The sequence below is a fragment of the Phocoena phocoena genome, chromosome 6, assembly GCF_963924675.1.
Source record: "Phocoena phocoena chromosome 6, mPhoPho1.1, whole genome shotgun sequence".
NCBI lineage: Eukaryota > Metazoa > Chordata > Mammalia > Artiodactyla > Phocoenidae > Phocoena > Phocoena phocoena.
The window spans coordinates 20,261,529-20,287,913 of NC_089224.1; the positions used below are offsets into that span (position 1 = coordinate 20,261,529).

The 26,385-nt window shown below is 45.6% G+C and overlaps 1 protein-coding gene across 1 annotated transcript in view; it reads left to right on the top strand.

Moving 5' to 3' along the window:
* Positions 1–25,644, top strand: part of ROR2 (receptor tyrosine kinase like orphan receptor 2) — a 225,181-nt gene extending 199,537 nt beyond the window's left edge. Inside the window, exons 5-9 of the mRNA XM_065879169.1 lie at positions 12,739–12,866; positions 16,674–16,988; positions 18,205–18,450; positions 21,527–21,729; positions 23,143–25,644. Of these exons, the coding sequence (XP_065735241.1) occupies positions 12,739–12,866; positions 16,674–16,988; positions 18,205–18,450; positions 21,527–21,729; positions 23,143–24,588 (2,338 nt within the window). The 3' untranslated portion in view covers positions 24,589–25,644. The remainder of the gene's footprint in view (positions 1–12,738; positions 12,867–16,673; positions 16,989–18,204; positions 18,451–21,526; positions 21,730–23,142) is intronic.
* The last annotated feature ends 741 nt before the right edge of the window (positions 25,645–26,385 follow it).

The following is a 26,385-nucleotide window of genomic DNA, read 5'->3' on the forward strand; positions in this document are numbered from 1 at the left end:
AAGTACAGTCCATTCTTATTTATAGACTCGATACTTGCAAATTTTCTTACTCAGTAAAATTTCTTTGTAACCCCCAAATCAATACTCAGGATGTTTCCATGGTCACTCATGGATATGCACGGAACAGTGAAAAATTTGAGTTGCCCAGTGCATGCGTTCCCAGCTGAGGTCTGCCATCTTGTTTCACCTCTCCTGCTGTGCACGTGTCCTTTTCTGGGTCTGTTTATGTTTTGTGCTTTTCGTTGGTGATTTTGCTGTTTAGAATGGCCCCAAGCACAGTGCTGAAGTGCAGTCTTATGTTCCTAAGCACCAGAAGGCTGTGATGTGCCTTGTGGAGGAAATACGTTAGATAAGCTTCATTCAAGCATGGGTTACAGTGCTGTTGGCTCCAAGCTTAGTATTAATGAATCACCAACCACATTCAATAACACATCTTTAAACAGAAACACACATAAAACAAGGTTATGTATTGATTGGTTGATGAAAATGTTATGACCACAGACTTGCAGAAAAGAATCTCTTTATTTGCCTTAGGAACAATGGCTCAGTATTTGCTAATTCAGTGTTTGTGGCAACTTTATAGAAAATGACTGTCACAGATAACCAGAGTCGACTGTATTTTGTCCATTTTTCATTAGGATGTTTTTCTTTTTCCTATTGATTTGCAAGAGGTTTTTTTTTGCAGGAGTTTTAAAATATCTTCTAGATATAATTTTTACACAGTTTCTACTCCATCTAGAATTGATTTTTATGCTGGTATCAGCTAGGGTTCTACTGTAATATTTTCCTATCTCAGTGGCCTAGTGCCTTGGCGTCATCTAATGAATAGCCCCATCTGTAATCATTAAATTTAATGTCACTTCTGTCATCTGTGAAATTTCTATACATGCGGATCTGCTTCTAGGCTCTCTATTCTGTTCTAGTAACTTTTGTGCCTGGAATAAATACCACAATATTCTAACACTGTATCTTTGTAATATATCTTGCTATATGTAGAGAAATATTTTCGCTTATTGCTATGGATTAAATTGTGCCCCCCACCAAATTCAGATATTGAAGTTTTAACCCCCCCTTCATGGGACTGTATTGAAGATAGGGCCTTTAAGTAGGTAATTAAGGTTAAATGAGGTCTTAAGGGTGGGTCCCTGATCTGATAGGACTGGTGTCCTTATAAGAAGAGGAAGATACATCAGAGATTGCTGTCTCTCCTTTCTGCCATGTGGGGACACAACGAGAAGGTGGCCGTCTGAAAGCTGGGAACTAAATAGGGTTGCACTTTGATATTGAACTTAACCTCCAGAACTGTGAGAAGTCAATGTCTGTTGTTTAAGCCCCCCAGTCTGTGGTATTTGTTATGGCAGCCTGAGCTGGCTAATACAGCTACCTTATTACTATACCATTTTTCTAAATTATTTTGATTGTTATCTTTTATTCTTCCATATGAATTTTATCAGTTTGTATTTTTATTGAAATTGCATAGAAGTTTGATTTTTTACAGTTACTTTTTCAGATACAAAGGTGATTGTGTAGTTTTTCTCCTTTCAACGTATTAATATTACGGTATGTAATAGAGTTCCTATTACTAGGTAGCTTCACAGTTCTAGACTGAAATATACTTTGTCAGGGTGAGATATTCTTTTAATATTATGCTGAATTGATCTGCTAACTTTGTGTTGGCAGATGACGTGCTTTGTTCAGATACTTCGTAGCCTAAGGCACCAGCCCATTGACGGTTGTCTTTTTTGTGACCATGGTTTTTTTCTGCCCATTGACTGTAATTATGTTTCAGCAGACTCACCTTCAACTCCTTTATGATATCTCTGGAAGTTGACCAGAACAAAGACAAAAAGAAGGAATATCAGTGGGTTTAAAATAGAATTACCCACAATTTCTCCGTTTTCGTCTCTGGAATATCACTAGCTTATCCAATTTTCCTGAGAAAATGCACAGCAGTTAAAGCTCTTTCATTGCTGGTCTGGTGGTATATCCTGTACCTGCAAATGGAGAGTTGAAACAGTGAATAATCATACAGCGCTGGTTGATCCCTGTGTACAGCATGTCAGCATGGGGACACGCCGAGGTTGGTTCTGAACCGTGAACAGGGATGGTTGTGATGACTCATCCCCTCCAGGCTCTTCGCTCTCTTCCTCTGGCCGCTGCCCTCACACATCCACACACAGGGTCACCAGCAGTGTTGGTGGATATCAGTTTGTGTGTATTGAAGGAGGTGCGGGGTAGGGTGGAAATCCTCAGAGGTTAAGGGATTTATTACCATTAAAACATTGTTTTTCCTTCCATCCATTTGAAGGCGGGGTGAGGAGGGTGTGTGTATGGAGAACAAAAGCTTCAAGGACAGGCTGTCTCTCCACAGACGTAGGTTCAAAGACAGGGTGATTATAGCTTACTCAGGTAGCAGTTTTGGTAATGCGAGGGGATTAATGTGAGGCTGTGTGTCTCACATTTCATGTTTGGGTATCATTTCTAGCTACTCTTTTAAAAAGTGGTTTATTTTCACGATGATAGACACATACGTACACTGGTGGGGTAGCCTGGTGTTACCAGAGTTGGGTGAAGGTGTCGGGGCGCTCCCTGAAGCGTGAGCATCAGGGCTTCCATGTTTCCTGTGTTGGTTGTCCTAGGCTATCCTGATGGCTCACAAGTAAATGCACGCATAATGTGCTTCAACGAACGTCTGCTTAAAGGAAAATGTGTTGTGTTTTGGGCAGTTAAAAGTTACGTTAATTATCGGCTGCTGGGAAATCACTTTCCTTGAGGCCATGTCTGAGCCCTTCTTGCTTCAAGACTTGCAGGTAATTCCAAGGTTTCAGCCCTTCTCCACCCATAAGCTCATGACCCCGGCATCTCCACTTCCAAGTCTGACTTACCTCCCCATCTCCAGGCCCCCCAGTTCAGCCCCATGGTGGGCGTCTCCAGGCGGATGACTCACAGGCATCTCACAATTTGCATGTCTAAATGGAACTCAACCATCTTCTACCTCAAACTCCTTCCATTGCTCTTTGGGAAATTGTCATAAGCCTAGTTCAAACTTTATCCTAATTATAGGAAAATAGCACTATTAAAAAAAACCCTGAAACTGCCAACTGACTAGCCAGTAATTAAAAGTGACTTCAGGAGAAACCAAGCTGCCTTACTGACAAGTTGGTAAAAGTAAATTAACTTAGACAAAAGGCTAACATTTAGCATTTGATGTTAAATTCATTAAACCACCAACCTAATGAAATTGAGTTGGAAGGGGGAGAGAAGCCAACCTAATTTTTTCTCCATGACTTCTTGTTGTGATAGGTTCCTTTTTCTGGAAAAGTAACTCCCCTTAAATCCCATAGTGCAGAACTTGAATAAAAGATAGAAACTTAATTCATTTTTAGATTATATGATACAGGAGATAAGTGGCTAAACACAGTCATGGTTAAAGTAATTAGAGACTACATACACATTCTTTTAAATTCAGATCATATAGTGACACAAATGAAAATGTTTGTGCTTTAGCAGTAATGATAATTCTAGCACTTGGTGGTAGCAGCACATTTAATGCTCCCACTAAGTCTTTTTGTTTTCAGTTGAACTCATGTATCAGCTATGATGCCCTATTATACATGAATGAGAGCTTTTTATACACCAACCTCCAAATTCACCTGAAGTCACCAATCTTCCAAGGTTGATGTGAGAGGGACCAGCCCCCTGAACATGACAGAAGAGAAAAACGTTTACTTGCCAATGAACTATTAGTGTTGGAGACACTGTTTCTCTGCCTCTGGCCGTCTCATGTGATCCTAGCCTTAGAGATGGCCGTTGCAAAAGCCAGTGTTTCTAAAAGGTTTTGCTGACTTGGGTTTTTATGACATGAATGTTAGTGTTGGCTTTATGAATGAATTTGCTCCGTTCACATTTTTGCCCATCAAATATGACATCAGTATAATTGCATGCAGGAGTATTTCATCTCAAAAGTAGAGAGGAATAAAGTATGATGTCTGATTTTTCAAGGAAATCATTCATTCATTTATTCATTTATTTAACAAATTTATACTGAGGGCCAGCTATGTGCCAGGCCCTGTTCAAGTTATTGGGGGTCCAACAATGAATGAAACAGACAAAAACTAAAAACTCCTGCTTTGTGCCGCTTACATTTTCCTGGGAGACTCTTATTTCTGGCTTCTTCTACAAAATATAGTATCTGAAAAATACTTTATGTGGTTTATTCCTTTTTATTGATGACAATTATTCTGTTGTATGAAGATACTACAATGTATTATCTGTTGATGGACATTTGGACTTCCAATTTGGAGCAATTATAAATAGACTGCTATGAATATTTAATTTGGGGGAACATGTTTTCATTTTTCTAGAATAAATCCTAGGTGTAAGATTGCTCAGTCAGATGGTATGTGTATATATAAACTGTATAAGAAATTGCCAAATTCTTCCCCAAAGTGATCTTTCCATTTTATACTGCCACCAGCAAAGTATAAGAGTTCCAGTTGCTCCACATCCATACCAACATTTGATATTCTCAGTCATTTAATTGTAGCCATTCTAATGTCTTGCATCGTGATGATTCGTGGTGTTTTAATTACATTTCTTCAGTCACTAAAAACGGGGCCGTCTTCTAAGGACACACTTTTGTGAAGTATCTGTTAGGCCTTTTGTCCAATTTTTGCTGTGTTGTTTGTCTTCCTGTTGAGTTATGGGAGTTCTTTATATTTTCTGTATACAATTTCTTTGTCAGATATTATAAGGTATTTTCTGCCAGCTTGTGGTTTGCCTTTTTAATTTTCTTAATGCTGTCTTTTGCTGATCAGGAAATTTTAATTTTGGTAAATCTGATTTATCATTTTTTCTTTTATGTATCATGTCTAAGAAAGCTTTGCTTTCGCCTACCTCAGTACTATAAAGGTATTCTCCTGTGATTCCTTCTATAAGCATTTTAATTTTAGCTTTTATGTTTAGGTCTATGATCCATCTTCAAAAGAACTTTTGTGTATGGTGTGAGTTAATGCGTTTAAGTTCATCTTTTTCCATACAAATATCCAGTTGTTCCAGCATCATTTTTGAAAAGACTGTTCTGTCTCCCTTGAATGCGTTAGCGCCTTTATTGAAAATCACTTGACTACATGTGAAGATATATTTTGGAATTCTGTTATGTTCTATTGATCTATCCTTACACTCTAACACCACATTGTCTTAATAACTGCAACATTACAGTAAGTCTTAAAATCAAGGGCTGTAAACTTTCCATCATTCTTCTCTTTCATGATTGTTTTGGCTACTCTAGTACCTTTACATTTCCATTTAAATTCTAGATTGTTTGTCAGTTTCTACCACAGTGCCTACTAGGATGTTTTTAACTTTTGATTTTGAAATAACTTCAGACTTATAAAAAAGTCACAGGAATAGTAATAAGTAATCCCATATGTCTTTACCCAGGTTTACCAATTTTTTGTCATTCTGCCATATTTGACTTATCATTCCCTCTATGCCTGCTTGCAACCATTATTGTTTTCTGAACCATATGAGAGTAGGTTGCATTCATTACACCCCTTTGCCCTTTAACACTTCAGTGTATATATTCCCTAAGACCAACAGTGTTTCCTTACAGAACGACAGCTTCAACTTCAGGATGTGTGTCTTTGAATTGCCATTCATACTCCAATTTCTTTCATTGTCCCAGTAATGCTTTTTAGATCTCCCCACCCCTGGGTACAGCTCCTCACCATGTTGCTTTAGTCCCCTTTACTCTGCAACAGTTCCTGGACCTTTCATGACACTGAGATTTTTGATAAGTGCAGAACGGTTATTGTATAGAATATCTCTCAATTTGAGTTTGGCTGATGTTCACTCATGATTAGAATCTGGTTATGCATTTTTGACTGAAATAATGTAAGTGATATTTCCTTCTCAGGGTTTCACATCTGGAGGTACATGATGTCAGTTTGCCCCTTATTGGTGACGTTAATTTTTCTCACTTGGTTAAGATCTGTTTTCTCATTATACAGTTATTTTTCTTTTTGTAGTAAAAGGTAATTTGCGGGGAAATCCTGCTAGGATTTTGATGGGGTGATATTGCACTTTGGGAACATTGACTTCTTTCAACTATTGAGTGTTCCAGTCTATGAACATGGTATGTATTTCTATTCATTTGGGTTTTCTTTCCTTTCTCTCTGCAGTGTTTCAAAGTTTTAAGTGTGGAAGTCTTGTACATATTAGGTTTATTTCTAAGTATTTTAACCATTTTAAGTGTATAATTCAGAGGTATTAAGCACAATCACATTGTTGTGCAATCATCACCACATCCCTCTCCAGAACACTTTCATCTTCCCAAACTGAAACTCTGTATCCATTAAACAATAACGCCCCATTCTTTCCGCCCCCAGCCCTTGACAACCACCATTCTACTTTCTATGAATTTGACTACTCCTCTGTGTATTTTTAATATTATTGTAAACGATATTTTTAAAAAATTTCATTTGCTAATTGGTGCTCAAATATAAAAATATAATTGATTATATTGTCCTTATCTTGTGACTTTACTAAATCCATATTAATTTTTGTAATTTTTTAATATATTCATTAGAATTTTCTATGTAAATTATGATATCTATGAGTGAAGACAGTTTTATTTCTTCCTTTCTAAACTGTAAGCCATTTATCTATCTACCACCCCCTATCTATCTATCTATCTCCTTATTGTAATGGTTAGGACTTCCATGGCGATGTTGGGTAGAAGAAGTAAGAGCAGATATCTTTGTCTTGTTTCTATATCTAAGGGGAAAATGTTCCTTATTTCAACATTAAGTAAGAAATTCATTGTAGGTTTCTCACAGATGCCCTTTTTATTAGATTGACAGTTATTTTCTTTGTTGAAAGTTTTGATAATGAATGAGTGTTGGTTTTGTCAATTGCTTTTTTTTAAAAATATTAACTGAGATTATTACATGGTTTCTCTCTTTAGCTCTGTATTTTCAGTGATTGGTTTTTAAATGCTGAAGTAACTTTGTACTCCTGGGTTGACCCAGTTTGGTCCATTACTCGTTTCTATATTGTCTTTTTATTTTGCTGGGTCCAGTTTGCTGTTGTTTAGTGGAGCATGTTGCCATTTTGATCAGGGGGCATATTGGCTTATAATGTCCATGGAACAGACTTGTCAGCTTTTTATATCAAGTTTATGTTTGCCTCATAAAATGAACTAAAAAGTATCTCTTACTCCTTTATTTTCTAAAAGAGTTTGTGTAAAATTGCTGATGTTTCTTCCTTAAATATTAGACAGAATTCACCAGTTTCTATTATTTGGGGCTGGAGTTGTAATCATGGGAAGGTTTTTGACTACAACTCCAAGTTCTCCAAGAGATTTAGGGCTATTCTGAGGTTTTATTCCTATTTATACTAATTTTGGTATATTGTCATTTGTCATTTTTTCTAAGTTGTTGGACATATATATCTGTGTTCATTTATTATCTTTAACATCTCTAGAGTCTTTGGTGAGTCCCCTTGTGCATTCCTGATATTGGTAATGTGTGTTTTCTCTTTTATTAATCATTTTTTCTAGGTGTTGCCAACTTGGTTAATTTTTTGAAGAATCAACTTTTGGCTTTATTGATTTTTTTATTGTTTGTTTTCTATTTTATTGATTTTTGCTCTCATCATTAATATTTTTTTTCTAATCACTGCAGGTTTAACTTGACACTCTTTTTCTAGCTTTTTAAGGTGTAAAATCTCATCTAATTTAAGCATTTAAAGCTATAAAGGTGTCTCTTAATTACTCTTTTAGCTTCATCCCACGATTTGGGGTATCCTGTTTTCATTTCTCATATGTTATATATTCTCATTCCATTTAAAATACCATTTAATTTTTCTTGCATTTTCTTTTTTGAGCCTAAAGGTTGTTTAGAAGTGTGCTATTTAATTTCCAAATAGTTCGAGAGTTTCTAAATATATTTTTGTTATTGATTTCTAATTTAATTTTGTGTGATCAGAAATTTATGGTTTCAATTTTTTAACATATTGTGAGTTATTTTATGGAGAGCATATGGTCTGTCTGGGTGAACGTGCCATGTACACTGACACATGTATGCTGTCTTGTTGAGTATATTGTTCTAGATGTCCATTGGATCAAGGGGGTGGTTAATATTTCTGTTGTTTCTTCGCTTATTTTTTTTGTTTAGTTCAGTTAATTGCTGAGAGTCAGGTATTAAAATTTCCAACTGTAATTATGGATTTTTCTGTTTTGTCCTCTAGTTCTGTCAATTCTTGTTTATATATTTTGAAGCTCTGATATTAGGTGCATTCATGTTATGTCTTTCTGCTTAATAGACCCTTTTATTTGAAAGAAGTTTTTGCTGAGTATGGAATCCAGGTTCACAGTTCATTTTCTCTGCTAGTGCCTTGAAGCTGTCATTCCCTTGTCTTCTGTTTTGCTTTGTTTCTGATGAGGAGTCAGCCATTATTTTTTATCTCCCCCCTTTTCTATTTATCCTAGGTTTTTAGCAAGTTGATTGTGACATCAGCAGGTGTGGTTTCCTTTGTATTTATTCTGCTTGCTTTTCACTGATCTTCCTTGGTTGGTGTGTTACTGTATTTTAATGAAATTTGGGAAAATTTTGGCCATCATTTCTTCAAACCTTTTTCCCAACTCCGTGCATCTCTCCCCTCCTCTTGGGATTTGATTGTACATAAGTTAGACCTCCTGTACTTTCCTATAGCTTACTAAGGCTGTTTAATTTTTTGGTAAATCTTCTTGTCTCTCTTTGTTTCAGTTTGGACATTTTCCATTGACCTGTCAAGTTTACCAATTTTTTTTCCTAGCTTTATCCAATCTTTTGTTAATATCATACCATGAATGTTTTATTGGAGATTCTATGTTTTAGTTCTTCCAGTAGATTCTTTTACAGTTTCCATCTCTCCTGCAATCACCCATATCTTCATTATAGTTTCTTCTGTGCATTGTTTACCATACTTATAGTTCCTTAAAGTGCTGGTCTTCTAAGTCTAACATCTGGGTTTATTTCTCTTGACCATGGGTTATATTTTCCTGTTTCTTTACATGCCTGGTAATTTTTTTATTGTACACCAGTCATTTGTACATTTATTGTACACCATACATTGTGGTTTATACTCTAGGTTTTGTTACCTTCCTCTGAAGAATATTTTGTTACTGCAGCTTCTTACATTACTGGCAGGTCACCTGAAGCTTATGGAGTTTATCACTTTTTGTTGAAGCTGTTGCTTCCTCTGCTTCACTCAAGCAGGAAGCCTGTTTATTGCAGGCAGACCCTCTCATAATAAGAATAATAATTATGAAATGGTTTAACCACTTTTAACAAAAAAAGTGTTTGGGGAAAATGTTACCTTCCTACACAATGTGTAACTACATTTGAGTTTTGGTATTGATTACTTTTCAACCTCAAAGGAGCCTACTTTCCTTTAAAGGTTATTCATTATTTATAACAAGGAATTTTTCTATGGTTTTCTTCAAACCAGTTTTTGTTTTTAGCAGGTACCATTGCAGGGAAGGTGCTGACTGGCCCCACCATCTCCTCAGCCGTTTGTGAAGAAGCCCTTTCTATCACAATATGATGGCTCCTTTTTCTGTTTCCTCCCAATCTCCTACTCCTTTCCCATTGCTTTTCCCCCCCGATATTGTAGTAATCTCTCTCTCTCTCTCTCTCTCCTCCTTTACCATGAACTTGTTGGTATACAAGTTACTTCTTCATCTGTGTTATTAGTGCCTGGCAGCATTAGGAATGGAGGAGATTTCCAAAATTGAGTTTCTATCACATTGATGTTCTGAGATTTGGTGAGCGTGCTTGTTTCACTTGTGTGGTTTAAAGGATTTTATAGAAGGCAGCTTCTGTGTCAGCACTTTTCTTTAGTCTCTGAGTGACCAGTTTTACAGACTTACTCCAGCTCTGTCACTTTTCAGAGGTCCTAAACAATGCCAGGTGAAGATAAGACATAATTCTGTTTGAAACTAAAAAGCAATTCCCACTTGTTTTCTCAAAATTCAGAAACCTGAAAGATGTCATTGTCCAACCATTTCTGTTTGCGTTTTTGGACATTCTCTAAAATTCAGATTAGAAGCCCACTGAGATGAGTAAGCTGTGAACACGATGTGATGGCCTTGAGCCCCTTCTCAGCGTGTCTTCCCTGCACCCTTGTTGCTCCCTCATCCTGTGGGCACCTGGCCAGGGAGAAGCCCACAGTGAGGGACTAGGCTTTGTATTCCTTGACTCCTGAGGCAGAGGAGAGAAATCGCTTACTCTTGTGGGGGTCACCCAAGGGACTAACTGAATCAAATCTCATACCTTAGGTGGGCTGACGTTAATAAGAACGTGCGCATCTTCATGCTTTTCCTGACATAGCAGGCAAGTGACCTAAACCCAGCCTGCAAACGGGGACACAGAGCTCACACACCGGGGCAGAGTTGACTTGCACTTGTGTTTGTGTATTTGGCAAGTGTAACATTGGTTTTAGTTTAATCAGCAGTTAACTCCAGCTCACAAAGGGTGAGAGAGGGGTGGGTTGGGTGTGTATTGTTAGCACATGTGCTTGCTTATTTAAACGATATTTAAGGAATCCTTGACCCAAAGAAATAATGGCCGGTGAGCTTGAGAGAAAGGGCATCCGGCTTTTACTGACACCAGAATCTCCTGTTTTAGATTATTTATGGCTCCAGGTTCTTTTCTTTTCTTTTTTTTTTTGTGGTACGCGGGCCTCTCACTGTTGTGGCCTCTCCCGTTGCGGAGCACAGGCTCCGGACGCACAGGCTCAGCGGCCATGGCTCACGGGCCCAGTCGCTCCGCGGCACGTGGGATCCTTCCGGACCGGGATACGAACCCGTGTCCCCTGCATCGGCAGGCGGACTCTCAACCACTGCGCCACCAGGGAAGCCCAGGTTCTTTTCTTTGAAAAAGAAATTTTCTTCAGGGGCTGAGAAGACAGTAGAGGAGGGAGAGAGCCAGAGGTGGCTGAAGAGACTGTGTCCTGCCAGACCCTTTGTCTCCACTGTTACGAGCATTCAGACTTTACATTTGTGAGAAAGCTAAGACAGGGATTCTTAAAGTCCATTTGGTTAAATTGGACACAACCCCAATTTCGTTTGGGGATGGTCCAAATCAATGTAGGGTGGATGACAAGTGTTAGGCTTATGGCAGGTGGCAGATTTGCTAGAAAACAAGTGACTTAATTACAGGCCTGAGGCACTTTGCTGAAACTTGTCCTGGGAGCTCCCGGCCTGTCTCCTTTGCTCCCCAGCAGACGGCAGCCCTAATATATGTGCTTCGGCCCACTTTTACTATCTCCTTGGAGCATCCTCAGGGCCACTTTAAAAAGCACCTAGGTGCTTAGAATGACTGATTTTATTGGCCAAAGGCAGGACTAACAGGTTTTACCGAGAATAATTTAGCACAGACTCCAAGGGGACACGTGCAGGCTGTTCCCTACAGGCTGGGGGGAAGGTCGGACTGCAGGGCAAGTGGGAGGGCTGTGCTTTTGAGAGTCTCCCTCTCTGTCCCCCGTATTTATACATGTGGTCTGCGCTGTGGAGCAGTGGCGAGGTCACCACTCCTCTGTGGTGTAATTAGCACATCTCGCTGTACAAACTCTTTGAGGCCCTGCCTGACTTTTCGGAATCCTCTCCATTGCTTTCCTCTGTTTCAAAGCATTCTCTCCTACAGTTTAACCGTAGAACACAGTTTCTGAATGAACATCATTTTCATAAAAGCGTCGCTGGCAAACAACGGAAGTTAATAGGGGTGTAATGTTTCTGATGTAGTTTAAGACTACGATGAAACATGTTAATCGTTAATATCCTGCATGTATTTGAACATAGGCGTGAGCACGTACCCACCCATGTGTACACTTCACATTTATAATCTGTCTTTCATACTCAACTTCCTTTGTCCCATCCCCCCTGACCTTAAAGATGCTGGATTTTTTTTTAAGTGAATAGACTTTATATTTAGAGCAATTTTAGGCTTACAGAAAAATTGAACAGAAAGTACAGAGAGATATCATGTACCGGTTCCCCACATCTGTACATAGAGTTTCCCCTGTCAGTAACATCTTATGTCAGTGTGTGGTGCATTTGTTATAGTTAGTGAGCCTATGTTGATACATTATTATTAGCTAAAGTCTATAGTTTACATTACAATTCACTCTTGGTGTTGTGTATTCTCTGGGTTTGCACAAATGTGTAATGACATGTTTCTGCCATTGTGGTATCATACAGAATAGTTGCACTGTGCTAAAAGTCTCTGTTCTCCTGTTCACCAACCCTCCCCCCACCCTTTAGCATTCACTGATCTTTATACTGCTCCATAATTTTGCTTTTTCTAGAATGTCATAAAGTCGAGATCATACAGTATGCATGCAGCCTTTTCAGATTGGCTTCTTTCACTTAGTAATGTGCATTTAAGTTTGCCCTGTGTCTTCTCATGTCTTTTCTTGATAGCTCATTTCTTTTCAGTGCTGAGTAATATTACATCGTACTACGGTTTATCCATTCACGGTGGAGATTTTGGTTGCTTCCAAGTTTTGGCAGTTATGGATTAAGCTGCAAACATGCATGTGCAAGTTTTTGTGTGGACAGAAGTTTTCAGTTCATTTGGGTAAATGCCAAGGGACAAGATGGCTAGATCATCAGATGCTGAATTTAAAAAGAAAAGAAAAAAATCGGGGATATTTGACACTTTCCAGTGCACTTACAGACCATGTGTTTTTTACCAGAGACGACTACCATGAAGATGGATTCTGCCAGCCTTACCGGGGAATCGCCTGTGCACGTTTCATTGGGAACCGGACCATTTATGTGGACTCTCTCCAGATGCAGGGGGAGATTGAAAACCGAATCACAGGTAGGAGCGCAGACCTTTGTTCTGAGACAGTGAGCACACACGCAGCTGCCTGTCGCCACGCTGGTGTGTTTTCAGTCCCACTTGGATGTTTTGTTGGTTATGACCTTGGGCAGTGAGTCCCTGTGCCCTGCCTCCTGCAAGAGAAAGTCAGAGGCCTTTTTCAGAAGCAGTTGCAATTACCACCGCGGTTTATCCTAAAATGTTCCCATTTATATATGAAAATTAGCAAGTACAGTCTGCTTAGAATGTGCCAACACAACTGAATTAAGTCAACCACGTGGGTCCGAAGCCCTGCATTGTCTTGTCCTCACCGCGTGGCCAGGCCAGCACCTGCCACATTCATTCTCGGTTTTACTTTTCCTGACTCTTTTGCCTTCTTGGAGTTACGCTTGATTAAACGGTACCCGGGCCTGATTTTAGCTGTTGGAGACAGAGGTTCCAGGCCATCGGCTGTGCCTGGGGACACTGCAGTGAACTCAGACCCCCGTAGGCCCCCAGTTTGCAGGCATAGCCAGGTCATTGGGTACCTGCTCCGTTGTGTGAGAAATGGAGCAGATCACTTAGGAGTGAAGCTGCTCGTTCTCCGTCATTTTAGAAGTTACTGTCTCTGGTTGGTTGTTAGTCCTCACATTGATGTCAAGGACTTCCTGGGGGAAAGCCCTTGAGAAGTGAGAAAATGAATTAGACCAAGGCCCCAAAAAGCCCCCCTCCGCCTCTCTCTGCTCTCCCCACAAGCCCAAACGTTTTCTCTCCAGACTCTATAAGGAACAAGGAGGATCTTGTGAAGATGGCAGGTGTCCCCGTTGAACTACATCCTCCGCACAGTGGTTCTTGACCCCGGCCAACCTGCGATGTGGGGCTCCCAGTGATTCTGGAGGGATTTGTGGAGGGGCTGGCAAAGCACTGCCCTGGTAAGGGCACAAAGGAGGTCCCCAGGTAGAAACTCACATAGGTGACACTGATGTTCTTCTAAGTTTTAGGTCAACCCTGGCTTTGTATTTCACCCACAGTCTGGAGGGTCTAAGGTCACGGTCACAGAGGGGCCTGCCTGGCCCATGGTTACAGAGCCCCCTGAGGACAGGGCCAGGTGTCCAGTGAGAATGGAAGGGCAGTAATGGGACCCGGAGATCTTGGAAGGTGCTATCTTGTTCCAATGGGAGAATCTTTTATAATTGTTGGTATCTCTCATTGGAAAAGCTTCTTATGCCATTTAAAGCAGAACTTCTCAAACTTTCTGACCACAACGTACAGTATCAATAAAAAGTGTATTTTACATCGTCACTTAGTCTACACATACCTCTACTTCACAGAACTGAAATGGGCTACAGGAAACAACATTTGCCCTGAACAAAGGCAGTGAGTGCACTGCGATTTTTCTCTTCAGTTTTATTTCATTAAAGAAAAAAGTTGGTTCCAGCCTTAATGCGAACCATGCACCCTGACATCCTCTGTTCCGTTCTAGTCATCTTTTAAAATGCTACCCGCAGACCAGAATTAATTTTATATCCCAGTAATTGGCAAACACTGATTCAAGGCACAAGACTGTCTCTCAATTATTTCTTCAGGAATTGTTTAAAGGATTAACAAATCAGATGTCTCAGCAGACTCATTTTTATAGTAGTTTTTAGGTACAAGTTTAGAATGAGGGTTCTCTACATTTGTGTATTTTTGAAAAAATAAACGTGAAGTTGCTCTAGACTGACTGACTTGAGGTTTAGAGACTGCATTGGTTGTGGAGATAGTCTGTTTGGAGAGCGTGCTTGTCAGAACTCATTCCAGGGACTCCGGAAGCTTCCCAGGAATGGGCCCCAGAGAACCGTCCGAGTGATGTGCTGGGTGTAAACGAAAACGGGGACATGATGGTTGGACCTCCTCGGTGCCTAGAACCATCTTTCAGAAATAAGCCCTCACATGATAGGTTCTGGGGCGGGGGTAGGAGAAATCCTAAAAGGGTCAGCCTTGACATCCTATCAGTTGGTACCCCAAAAGCAATGCCATGTTTGGCTTTCTTAGGTCTTTCCCTGCCTGGGGGTCAGGTCCAACACTGGCAACAACCCTCTTGGTAGTCAGTTGCCAGCTCACGTGATGGGACTGAACTGGGTTCAAACTTGGTTTGTCAGCTAACTCCAAGAGACCCTGCACCTTAACCTCTTACCTCTCCATTCCTCAATTTTAATATTGTCCACAAGGGACCAGAAGACTAAGGATGATGTGAGCAGCACACTGCAGAGTGCCTGGAACCCAGCGCTGCGTGCAGCGCATGGACACAGCCTGTTACCAGACCCTCATGGACCATTCACCTCACGTGCTATTTTATTGGCTCCATGTGGGCTTTCATTCCCCGCAGTATGGCCTCGACAGATCACTTGACAGATAAAGAGCCAGGCCCAGAAAGGACTGAGTGACTGACAACCCTGTAGTAAATGACAGGGCAGGGCCAGAACTGGGCTCCCATGCCAGCTCATCTAACCCAATGCCTGCCATGGGTGGCTGGTGGGTCCTTGGGGTGGGGGTGGGGGGCGTGCGGGGGGGGGGGGGGGCAGTGTGGGGAAAGGGTGCCAGCAGCGCCACCTGCTGGCCACAGTGGGCATGGCACTACAAGTCATGGGTGAAGCTGGGGTGTCCCAGGAACTAAATTCCAACCTCTCTGGTTTCCTCCTCCCCATCTCAGCAGGGTGTGTAGACAGAGGCGCCTCTTTTCCTCCAGCTGTCCAAGATCAGATCCTTATAAGCAGGTCCTTCATAGGTCAGAGTGGAGTGGGCCTTCTGGCGTGGGCATGTATGGGGCAACTGATGCTTTCCTTTGAACCCTGACTGCCACAGCCCTGAGGAGAGCGCCTGGAGTGCACGCCTTCCCTCATGCCACTGGCAACTCTGCTCCCGCTCACCTGCCTAGACTTTGTATCTGAAGCTTCCACCCTCTTCCCTTCTCCACATCAGGTGTCAGGTTCTTCCCATCAGGCTCCATCTTGTGACATCTTGCCCCTAAAAAGCAAGCCAGCCCACCCTGGCTCCAGACTCTCCTGCGACAGCCTGCTTCTCTGCTCTCCTTTATCACAAAGCCCTGCCCCTCTCCCCACTTAGAACCTCCTCCAGCAGTTTCTTGGCTCTCCCCAGACTCCACCTGAGGGACTCCCCTGTACCCCCATTTGTCATCTTACTCCTCCTTAGGCTGCATGTCACAGGGCGGATCGTTCCTCTTTCTGGCACACTATCTCCATCCCCTGGCCAGGCCTCCCCTCTTCTCACAGGCCCTGAGATGTCAGGAAGACCCAGGCTTGGTCCTTGTGCCTCTGCTCCAATCTCTCCTTCTAGAAGCCACTCAGCCCACAGCTTTACCTACCGCCATGTGCTTGCAGAGCCAGTTCATAGCAGGACCTTAGGAAGTGGCTTTGGGCCTGATAACAGAATCTTCCTGTCATGGAAGTAGCATCTAGGTGGATGAGATCTGGGGCCTAGTTTTCTTTCTTTCTTGTCTCGCTTTTGATGTTTGTAAATGAAGCCCTGGCACCAGGGACCTTCTTTGTGTGGTGCAAACCTGGGCGGCTTATGTGCTCCCCGGGCCCCTGCTCTTATGAGAGCCTCTCGCGGCTGGCAGAAGACAAGGCGGAGGGCGGGGGGCGGCGGGGCATGGTCGAGATGGGGGTCCACGGGCGCCGGGCAGGGTGGGTGGGACCAGGGGCCCTGGGAAGAGTAGGGAGCCAGGGCTGGAGATGAAACCAGGGGCGCTGGGCAGGGGTTGCCGGGCAGATGTTGGTCCCAGGCAGGGCCCAGCCCACCCTAACGCCAGCCTCGCCGCCTCCGCAGCTGCCTTCACCATGATCGGCACCTCCACGCACCTGTCGGACCAGTGCTCGCAGTTCGCCATCCCGTCCTTCTGCCACTTCGTGTTCCCGCTGTGCGACGCGCGCTCCCGGGCGCCCAAGCCGCGCGAGCTGTGCCGGGACGAGTGCGAGGTGCTGGAGAGCGACCTCTGCCGCCAGGAGTACACGATTGCGCGCTCCAACCCGCTCATCCTCATGCGGCTGCAGTTGCCCAAGTGCGAGGCATTGCCCATGCCCGAGAGCCCGGACGCCGCCAACTGCATGCGCATCGGCATCCCGGCCGAGAGGCTGGGCCGCTGTGAGTCTGTGCCCGCCCCCGAGGCCGGGGTCCTGCCTCTTAAGAGCCTGGGGACCCCATTCCATCCGGGGAAGTCTCACAGACCGGCCCCCATTCCGGTAGGGCAGTTGCGGGGTGGGGACTCGCCGTTGTCCAGTTCCAGTTGCACAGCCCTCCTGGCCCTGCCTGCTTGTGGGTCCCCAGTAAGTCACTCTACCCTGATGAGCCACAAACTTGGCTTCTCTAAGATGGGAGGACTTTCTGCACCTGCCCCCAAAGCTGTGAGGAGCTTTGGGGGAGGCAGGGTCCGCTTCCAAGACTGCCTTGTGGTGCACAAGCATCTCTCAGCAGCTGACTAGGATTGTGGCCCTCCTTGAGGGGAGGGGACCCAGGGAAGTGGTCGCCTCCCTCCCAGGCTTGGGAAATATTCACTTCCTTGGCGAGGCCAGGGTTCCCAAGGGCGGCAGGGCTCCTCACCAGGGCAGTCAGAGCCTGGTCTGCAGACCCACTGCACCGTCCAAATCCTGTTTGCCAGGCTGACTCCATGGGACCTCAGGCAAGTTGCTTAAATATGAGTTTCCTCATGTTACACGGGGATAACAACTGCTGACCTCAGCAGCTGGAATGTAGATTAAATGAGTTAGTATTTAGAAAGTTCTTAGAACAGTGCCTGCACACGGCAAGCACGGTGTAACCGGTGTTCAACAAACACACACCCCAGGTGTGGCTCAGAGAGGCCCTGGGTCCCCCTGGCCCCGGAGTGGAGTGAGCCTGGGGCTCTGTGCACAGGAGGCTGAGCCGCGTCCTCACTGAGGCTGGGGGGCCAGGCCTGGGAGTTTCTCTTCCCTGCTGCGTCGTTTGGTTTTGCTTCTAGTGCAAGCGAACGTGAGGCTGGGGTTGACATCGTCATTGTGGAATGGGGGTGCCTCGTGAGTCCAAAGGTGTTTCAGGGCCATAGAATAACTTCTGACCAGTTGTTTCCCCATATATGTACCTGGTGCACCCGCCCATTAAATTTGTGGGCTTGGGACTGTATTCAGTCATTACGTCTAATGCTGCTTTCCTTGGAAGTGATGTCAAACTCTTCGGTCTTTTGGAAATTTCAGTGTGGGTACATCCAGGCAAGGTGGCTTTGTTGTTCCTTTTTGGAATAGTTGAAGAAGGGTGCTCCCTGGACCCCCAGAGGAGGGCGGCTTCCTCTTAATTTTGGGGCCTCCTGACGCATCTTCTCTCTCAGACCATCAGTGCTACAACGGCTCAGGCACAGATTACAGAGGGACGGCAAGCACCACCAAGTCGGGACACCAGTGCCAGCCGTGGGCCCTGCAGCATCCCCACAGCCACCACCTGACCAGCGCCGACTTCCCCGAGCTCGGAGGAGGGCACGCCTACTGCCGGAACCCTGGAGGGCAGATGGAAGGCCCCTGGTGCTTCACGCAGAATAAAAACGTACGCATGGAACTGTGTGACGTACCCTCTTGTAGTATGTATTCTCTCTCTCTTTTTTTTTTAAAGTGTTGACTGTGGGGTGTACTTTGTGATGATGTGGAACCGGGAGGCTGATAGCTCTGGGAGCCCCCTGCCCACACCGAGTTTCACCACCATGATCATTTGTTTTAAATAAAGCTGTTGCTGGTTGTAAAAGTAGTATCTCGTCATTATAGGACGTTTTAGATTATAGAAAAGTCTGAAGAAGAATGTGTAAATCACCTCTAATTTTACCACTCAGCAGAGACTCCTGTTTACACTTGGGGGCCCTTCCGTCAGCCCTCTTTCCATGTGTGGTCCTGGAATATTCAGTTCGGCCTCTTGTTTCCCAGTGAACATTGTCATGCATTTCCCACTATTAGTGGAAATGCTTCCCATTACTGTTACAACCAGCTTCTCAGACCAGCATCTGTAGTTGGGGCACAAGGCCTCCTGCTTGCCCTCCCTCGCCTCCCACTCTGCTCAGCTTTTACACAGAGACTCAGCAGAGTGAGGAGAAAATAGAACTTAAATCTCTTAACTGTTTTCCCTGCAATTTCTGTCTTAAATTATGACTAGGAGAAAAGTTTGTAGTTCATGGCTACAAATGTTACAGACATCATTATCTCTGTGCAGGAATAAATTCTAAGAATGAAAAGTTTGGTAAATAGATTATAGTAAAGTTATTCAATGGAATGCTACAGTTGTTTAAAAAAATTTCCTGCAAGGAAGGATGTTCATATCGACCTGTTAAGGGAAAGAAGCAAGCTGGAGGGCAATAGCTGTGTGATGTCTTTTTGGTTTCTTTCTTCCTGTTCTCCTCTCTGTCTCTCTCTGTCTTTCTCTTATCCTCCTCCTCTTCCCTTTCCTTTCCCTCTCACTTTCCTTCCTTCCTCCCTTCCTCTTTCTTTCTTTCTGATAAAAGAAACAAAATGAGTGAAGGGTATGTGAGTGAGCACACATATGCACCTGTATTTCATGGAAGGAGTTTTGCAAAGATAAACATCATACTTTCAGCAGTGATTTCCCATGACCTACAGATATGTTACAGCATAAGATGTTTTTACAATGAGCAGTTTTTATTTTTGTAATTAAAAATGAATCAAATCATAAAGAGAAATATGTATGTTCTTTGACCTGGCAATGCCATAGGAATCTTACATTGCAGAAATATTTGCACTTAAAGGGCAGAAATGCAAGGATATTTGTTGCAGAATCACTTTTAACAGCTAAATGACAAACAGAGTAATTGTTTACCAACAAGGGGTTGGATGATAATTGAAGTACATCCGTACCTTGGGACAGTGTGCAGCTCTTGCAGAGTGCCTAGTGCTGTCTGTTCTGCGAGAAACGTGGCCTGAGATATATTATTCTGCCACAAAACCAGGAGCAGGAAAACATGGATGATGTGATTCCATTTAAAATTCTGTTTTTAAAAATTATATGAAACTGCTGCTTCTCTATGTCAAATTAGTTGAATATTGGTTATTTCATGTTCAACTTAAATATATACATAAAAAATTAAGTGAATGCCAACCTATTAACAGTAGTATATATAGCCTTTGGTGAAATTAGTTATTAGGAATATTCACGTTTCTCTAATGCTGTCAATAGAATTATTAATAAGCATGTGTTCTGTTGGTGATTTTTAAAAGGTAATGATAAAAGTTAATGGTTTACAAACCTATGGATGGTGGTCACATCTCTCACCTTGGCCTGAGGGTCCTGGAATCTCCCCTTAGCCCTAATCGTGAAAAATGACCCAGAATCCCCACTGCCCCTGAGTCTTCTAAAATATCTGCCTCCGGGGTGGGGTCAGGAGAGTCGTGTGTGTGGTTGTATTTGATTTTTATCTTCTTTTGGAGGCTGGGGGGCAAGACTGGCTTCGGGACAAGGCTTCTTTACTATGGTGGTGGTAGTGGTGATTTTTAGAACTGAATTAGCTCTTTTGGGGGACCACATGGACCAGAAATCACTTGTTTGCTTTTACATGGAAAGCTCATTACCCACTGGTCATAGGGAGGCCCAAGTCCCATGTGATTATTCACAAGGTTAAGGTGAAAACTGTTGTGGGGAGAGGGGCCTTTTGGAGGACTTGCCTTCCACATCACAGAGCAGAAGCCTCAACTCTCCCTCAGAGGGCAGCACTGCCCACAGGGTTCCTGGCCGTCCTTTTAGCCTTGCAGCCTGGGGCCCTCTGTGCTTTTCTGTAAATCCTGTAGGGGGAGACAGAGCGTTGCTCTTCACCGTGGAAAAAAATGAAGGAAAAACACTTGGAACTGCTGCAAATTGTTAGCTCAAACTCATTGGCTACCAGTGCTCTTTTAAATCAAATGCATTTTTAATTATTGTCTTGAAAGAATATGGGTTCATTGTTCAAAAATGTGGAAAACCCTAAAATGTTGAATGAAGAAAAGGATCATTTCTAATGCCAGTATCCAGTTTCCTTCACTGAGGACAAGCATGTCCCATGTGTTTCATCGAGTTTAGTAGAGATGAAAAGTCAGAGCACCTATTTCCAACGGTATTCAAATTAGAAGGGAATGTGATGGTGGTGTTTGCTACTGTAAGGCCTTTAGAGTTTGTTTATTAACTTTTTTTTTTTTTTTTTTTTTTGCGGTATGGTATGTATGCGGGCCTTTCACTGTTGTGGCCTCTCCTGTTGCGGAGCACAGGCTCTGGACGTGCAGGCTCAGCGACCATGGCTCACGGGCCCAGCCGCTCCGCGGCATGTGGGATCTTCCCGGACCGGGGCACGAACCCGTGTCCCCTGCATCGGCAGGTGGACTCTCAACCACTGCGCCACCAGGGAAGCCCTAAGAGTTCGTTTATTTTTTGAGCTCTGTATTCCTCTTTGTTTCCGTGGTGGGCAGTTCTAGATTGTGTCTCACAAATGTTTAGCGGGATGTGTGTTTTTGGGTACATTACTTTTTTTGAGGTTTGGCTTATAATTTTGTCCCTTTGTGAAACTTACCCTGATTATCTACTTGTGCTTGAATATTTTAGTTGGAGGTGGGAGTGGGATGGTGGAGAACTTCGAGTTGCAAACAGGGATGTTTTCAGAAAACTCATGAACGCCTTGCTGTTCACAGGCCCCCAAGACAGCAGCAGGATGGGAATTCTGTACATCTTGGTTCCAAGCATCGCCATTCCCCTGGTCATCGCATGCCTTTTCTTCTTGGTCTGCATGTGCCGGAATAAACAGAAGGCTTCTTCCTCCACGCCCCAGAGGCGGCAGCTGATGGCCTCACCCAGCCAGGACGTGGAAATGCCTCTCATCAACCAGCACAAGCAGGTCTGTGTGCCCCCGTATTTAAAGAGGCAGCTCCCCCAGGCTTAACCTCTACCTGGAGATTCTTAATTTGCTTGATACACAGCACATAATTCTTTTAAACTGCCCTTCGTTTTGCCGTTTCTTCTCTAAAATATACCAGGACGTTTGTGTCCTTAGGGGGCATATGGAAGGTGTGTTTGGACTTCACTGTTCTCCCTCGACGGAGACCAGCCATTTTAGCATGGGCCCGAATGAGGTGTCCTCACTTTGCTGTGCTTCAGCTGTCCCCACAGGAGGACACACAAAGGAAGGGCTCAGATCACCCCCACCACTAGAGGGTCAACATGGTATTTTTAAGGGATGATGACCTGTTTTCTGGTCAGTTTGGGTTTGGGTTGGTTTTGCTTTGTTTTGTTTTACAGGGAAGGACACAGCAACAGTCCTGTAGTGGTGGTAAGGGGGCAGACCACCCCCAACCTGAGTTCTTAGGGTAGCGAGAACACACTGAAATGTATCACAGGAGGAGGTCTCTCCCTGTGTATCACAGGAGGAGGTCTCTCCCAGCCCACCTAGCTTCAGTGAAGGGGCATTTACATTACTTGAAAGTTTGGGGGGAAAACCATTTCCATCCAGGCTCTGAAGAGGGAGAAGGTGGACTCATTCTGCTCAGTAGCCAGGAGTCATGGAGGGTTTGCTGTGGGTGAAGGGCTGGCAGGTGAGGGCACAGATTCCCTTGGGTTCATAGAGCCTCCGAGGATGGGGCCACGCACACAGAAGGGATGGGAAGTTGTAGAGGCTGAGACGCAAGGTTCAAATCGATTTCACCTGTGTGGTGCTTCTGTCAGGTGGCATCCACTGGAGAATCTAATCGAGGGGAAGCGGCAAAACAGGCCCTTGGAGGCACATCTGGAGAACAGCTGGCCTGGACTCTAAAAATGACTCAGATCGGGGGAAGCACACCTCAGGGTTCGAGGGAAGTAGACATCGCATCTTGTTGTGATGAACAGTGGTGACTGGGCCTGTCAGTGGGCACATGGCAGGGAACACCAGGAAAGTCCCTAAGTGGGGGACACAGCTGGGAGGACAGCCGGAGTTCAGCATGGCTGGGGTGTGTAAACAGGTGTGCGCACACACACACCCTCACACATATAGTCTGCAGTGTTATCTTTGGGTGGGGACATTGTTTGCAGCCTGGTTGGGACCCTGTTGAAGGTTTCAGGCAGCCTCATGGTGTCAGAGCACATTTAAGAGCAGAGAGCATTGTGCGGGGCAGGCTGAGCCTGGGCTGGGTGGGACTGGCGGGTCCTCTGCAAGCCCAGGCTGGGGGGCGGCTCTAGGACTGCCGACCCCCGAGAATGCCCTCCCAGCTGTTCAGCTCTGCCTCCTCGCATCTCGGTGGCAGAAATGTTTCACCAGAGCTTTTCTTTTTGGCAGGCCAAACTCAAGGAGATCAGCTTGTCCACGGTGAGGTTCATGGAGGAGCTCGGGGAGGACCGGTTCGGCAAGGTCTACAAAGGGCATCTGTTCGGCCCGGCGCCGGGCGAGCAGACCCAGGCCGTGGCCATCAAGACGCTGAAGGACAAAGCAGAGGGGCCGCTCCGGGAGGAGTTCCGGCACGAGGCCCTGCTGCGGGCACGGCTGCAGCACCCCAACATTGTCTGCCTGCTGGGCGTGGTGACCAAGGACCAGCCCCTCAGCATGATCTTCAGCTACTGCTCGCACGGCGACCTGCATGAGTTCCTGGTCATGCGCTCGCCGCACTCGGACGTGGGCAGCACAGACGATGACCGCACGGTGAAGTCCGCCCTGGAGCCCCCCGACTTTGTGCACGTGGTGGCACAGATCGCCGCGGGCATGGAGTACCTGTCCAGCCACCACGTGGTCCACAAGGACCTGGCCACCCGCAACGTCCTCGTGTACGACAAGCTGACCGTGAAGATCTCGGACTTGGGGCTCTTCCGCGAAGTGTACTCAGCTGACTACTATAAGCTGACGGGGAGCGCGCTGCTGCCCATCCGCTGGATGTCTCCCGAGGCCATCATGTACGGCAAGTTCTCTGTGGACTCGGACATCTGGTCCTACGGCGTGGTCCTGTGGGAGGTGTTCAGCTACGGCCTGCAGCCCTACTGCGGCCACTCCAACCAGGACGTGGTGGAGATGGTCCGGAGCCGGCAGGTGCTGCCCTGCCCCGACGACTGCCCTGCCTGGGTGTACGCGCTGATGATCGAGTGCTGGCACGAGTTCCCCAGCCGGCGGCCCCGCTTCAAGGACATCCACAGCCGGCTGCGGGCCTGGGGCAACCTGTCTACCTACAACAGCTCGGGGCAGACCTCAGGCGCCAGCAACGTCACGCAGACCAGCTCCCTCAGCACCAGCCCCGTCAGCAACGTCAGCAACGCCCGCTACGGGGGCCCCAAGCAGAAGGCCCAGCCCTTCCCGCAGCCCCAGTTCATCCCCATGAAGGGCCAGATCAGACCCATGGTACCCCCTCCCCAGCTCTACATCCCCGTCAATGGGTACCAGCCCGTGCCGGCCTACGGGGCCTACCTGCCCAACTTTTACCCGGTCCAGATCCCGATGCAGATGGCCCCGCAGCAGGTGCCTGCCCAGATGGTGCCCAAGCCTGGCTCCCACCACAGTGGCAGCGGCTCCACCAGCACGGGGTACGTCACCACCGCGCCCTCCAACACGTCTGTGGCAGACAGGGCAGCCCTGCTCTCGGAGGGCACTGAGGACACGCAGAATGTCCCGGAAGACGTGGCCCAGAGCCCCGTGCAGGAAGCAGAGGAGGAGGAGGACGGTTCCGTCCCCGAGACCGAGCTGCTGGGAGACAATGACACTCTGCAGATGGACGAGTCTGAGGTCCAGCTGGAAGCCTGAGGGCTGCAGGGCCGCGGGGCGCTTGGCAGGAGACTTGGGCCTCTCTGAGGAGCGCGCCCTGGGTACCAGTGGGCTGGAGTGCAGTCTCCCTGGGCGAAGTCCTCCTCTGTCGTCCTCTCGTGCACGGAGCAGCTCTGTACCCACCTGCTTGGTTGGAGGGTCTTGTAGCCAATGGCTCCTGACGAGGCAGGGGTGGTAGGTAACGCAGCAGGACGCATGGTGACCCCCAGTGCCACCTACATTTCCCTGGAGATCAGTCGGCCGTGAGCAGTGCCTGTGCTTTGAAGGAAATTAGGTGGCATCTTCCCTCCATGTTGCATAGGGATTGAATATTTCAAAACATTGGGAAAACAGGCCTGCAAAAAGGCAGTGAGGTGGGACCTCGGGCTTTGCGATGCCCAGCGACTGGGCTGCTGCATGAGGATGGAGGAGGCTGCTTTTCTCTCTGCTACCCGCCCGCCCACCAGTAACAGTCTCCCTTCAGCCACCAAAGATTAGTGAGAACAGGACGCGTTCGCCTGCCGCCTGTCAGAGTCTGATGAGAAAGGGGCTCCTGGAATGGGAGTTCTGTGTTAAAACGAAATGTGCCTTAAAAGAAACCCACACAATTTTGTACTTCTGTGAAATGATTTTAATTATCCTGCATGTGTATTTTGCCCAGTTTTCTGGATTCAAGGGAAAGTGTTTTTGGGGTTTGGAATGTTACAAAGGAGACAATATTGTACAGAGCACAGTATTGTTATTTTTTTCTTTTTTTTCTTAGAATCCTGTACAGACCTTAAATGTAATTTATATGGTTTTTGTATGCCATTTTCATTGAAGAATTTTGAGCTTAAAATAATGACTTCGTAATTTAACTGTTTACGTTACCCACATTGGGATGCCACCTGATTGTATTTTGGTTTGCTTGTGTTTGTACCATATGTAAGCGAGGTCAGTTCATTTCAGAGCTCCTATGAGAGAAGGTACACAGGTACACTGCATCCGACACACAGGGTAGAACGCACTTGTATAACTCTCACACCTGGTGTATCCAATAAAGAAAAACAGAAGGTTCAGTCTGCCCTCTGCAGGTCCTGAGGACATCAGGCAGCGGGAGGTGCTGGATGACGGAGACGCCCAACGGTAATGATTTGCGCTGAGGTTTAGGGGGCTCATCCAGGACCAGCGACTCCATTTGAATGTGGATATACGTTGACAGATGAATGATGGGAGCAAGTTGCATTGCTTTTCTCGGTAAGGTCTGTGGCAGGGATTAGCTGCAGATGACGTGAAGATGTTCTGTTGTTTTGTACCTCTCTCCTCCTGAGGTCCCAGAGCCCCTGCCATTTTTAGACCTGGAGTCTGGCTCTTCCCAAGGCCCTGGAGCAGGGCTGGAGGGGGAGAGAGCGAAGGAGATTGGGCCTCCTTCACCACCTGCTCAGAGCTGCCTGCATCCCCTCGTTGGCTGGCAGCATGGCCAGCTGAGTCCAGGTACATCTGGACCAGGGTCAACTGCGGGGTCAGTGGCTCCAGGGCTTCCAGTCAGGAGAGGGGCTGGGTGAGTCCTGGAGATGCTTCTGCCAGCCAGCCAATGGCCTTTGCTGCCCCTCGGGCACGTCCCTGTCTCCCAGCATGGCCTGGTTGGTTTTCCGTGTTTAATGGAATAGGTCCATAACCCTGGGCCAGGCAAGACTCAGGTAGGAATTCGCTTCACATCCACAGGCATTGGTTGTTTAGCCTGCATCAGAACATCCGGCAAGGCTTGTTGCAAAATGAGCACTGCCCTCCCCGCTCCCAGGTAAGTCTGGGTTGGAC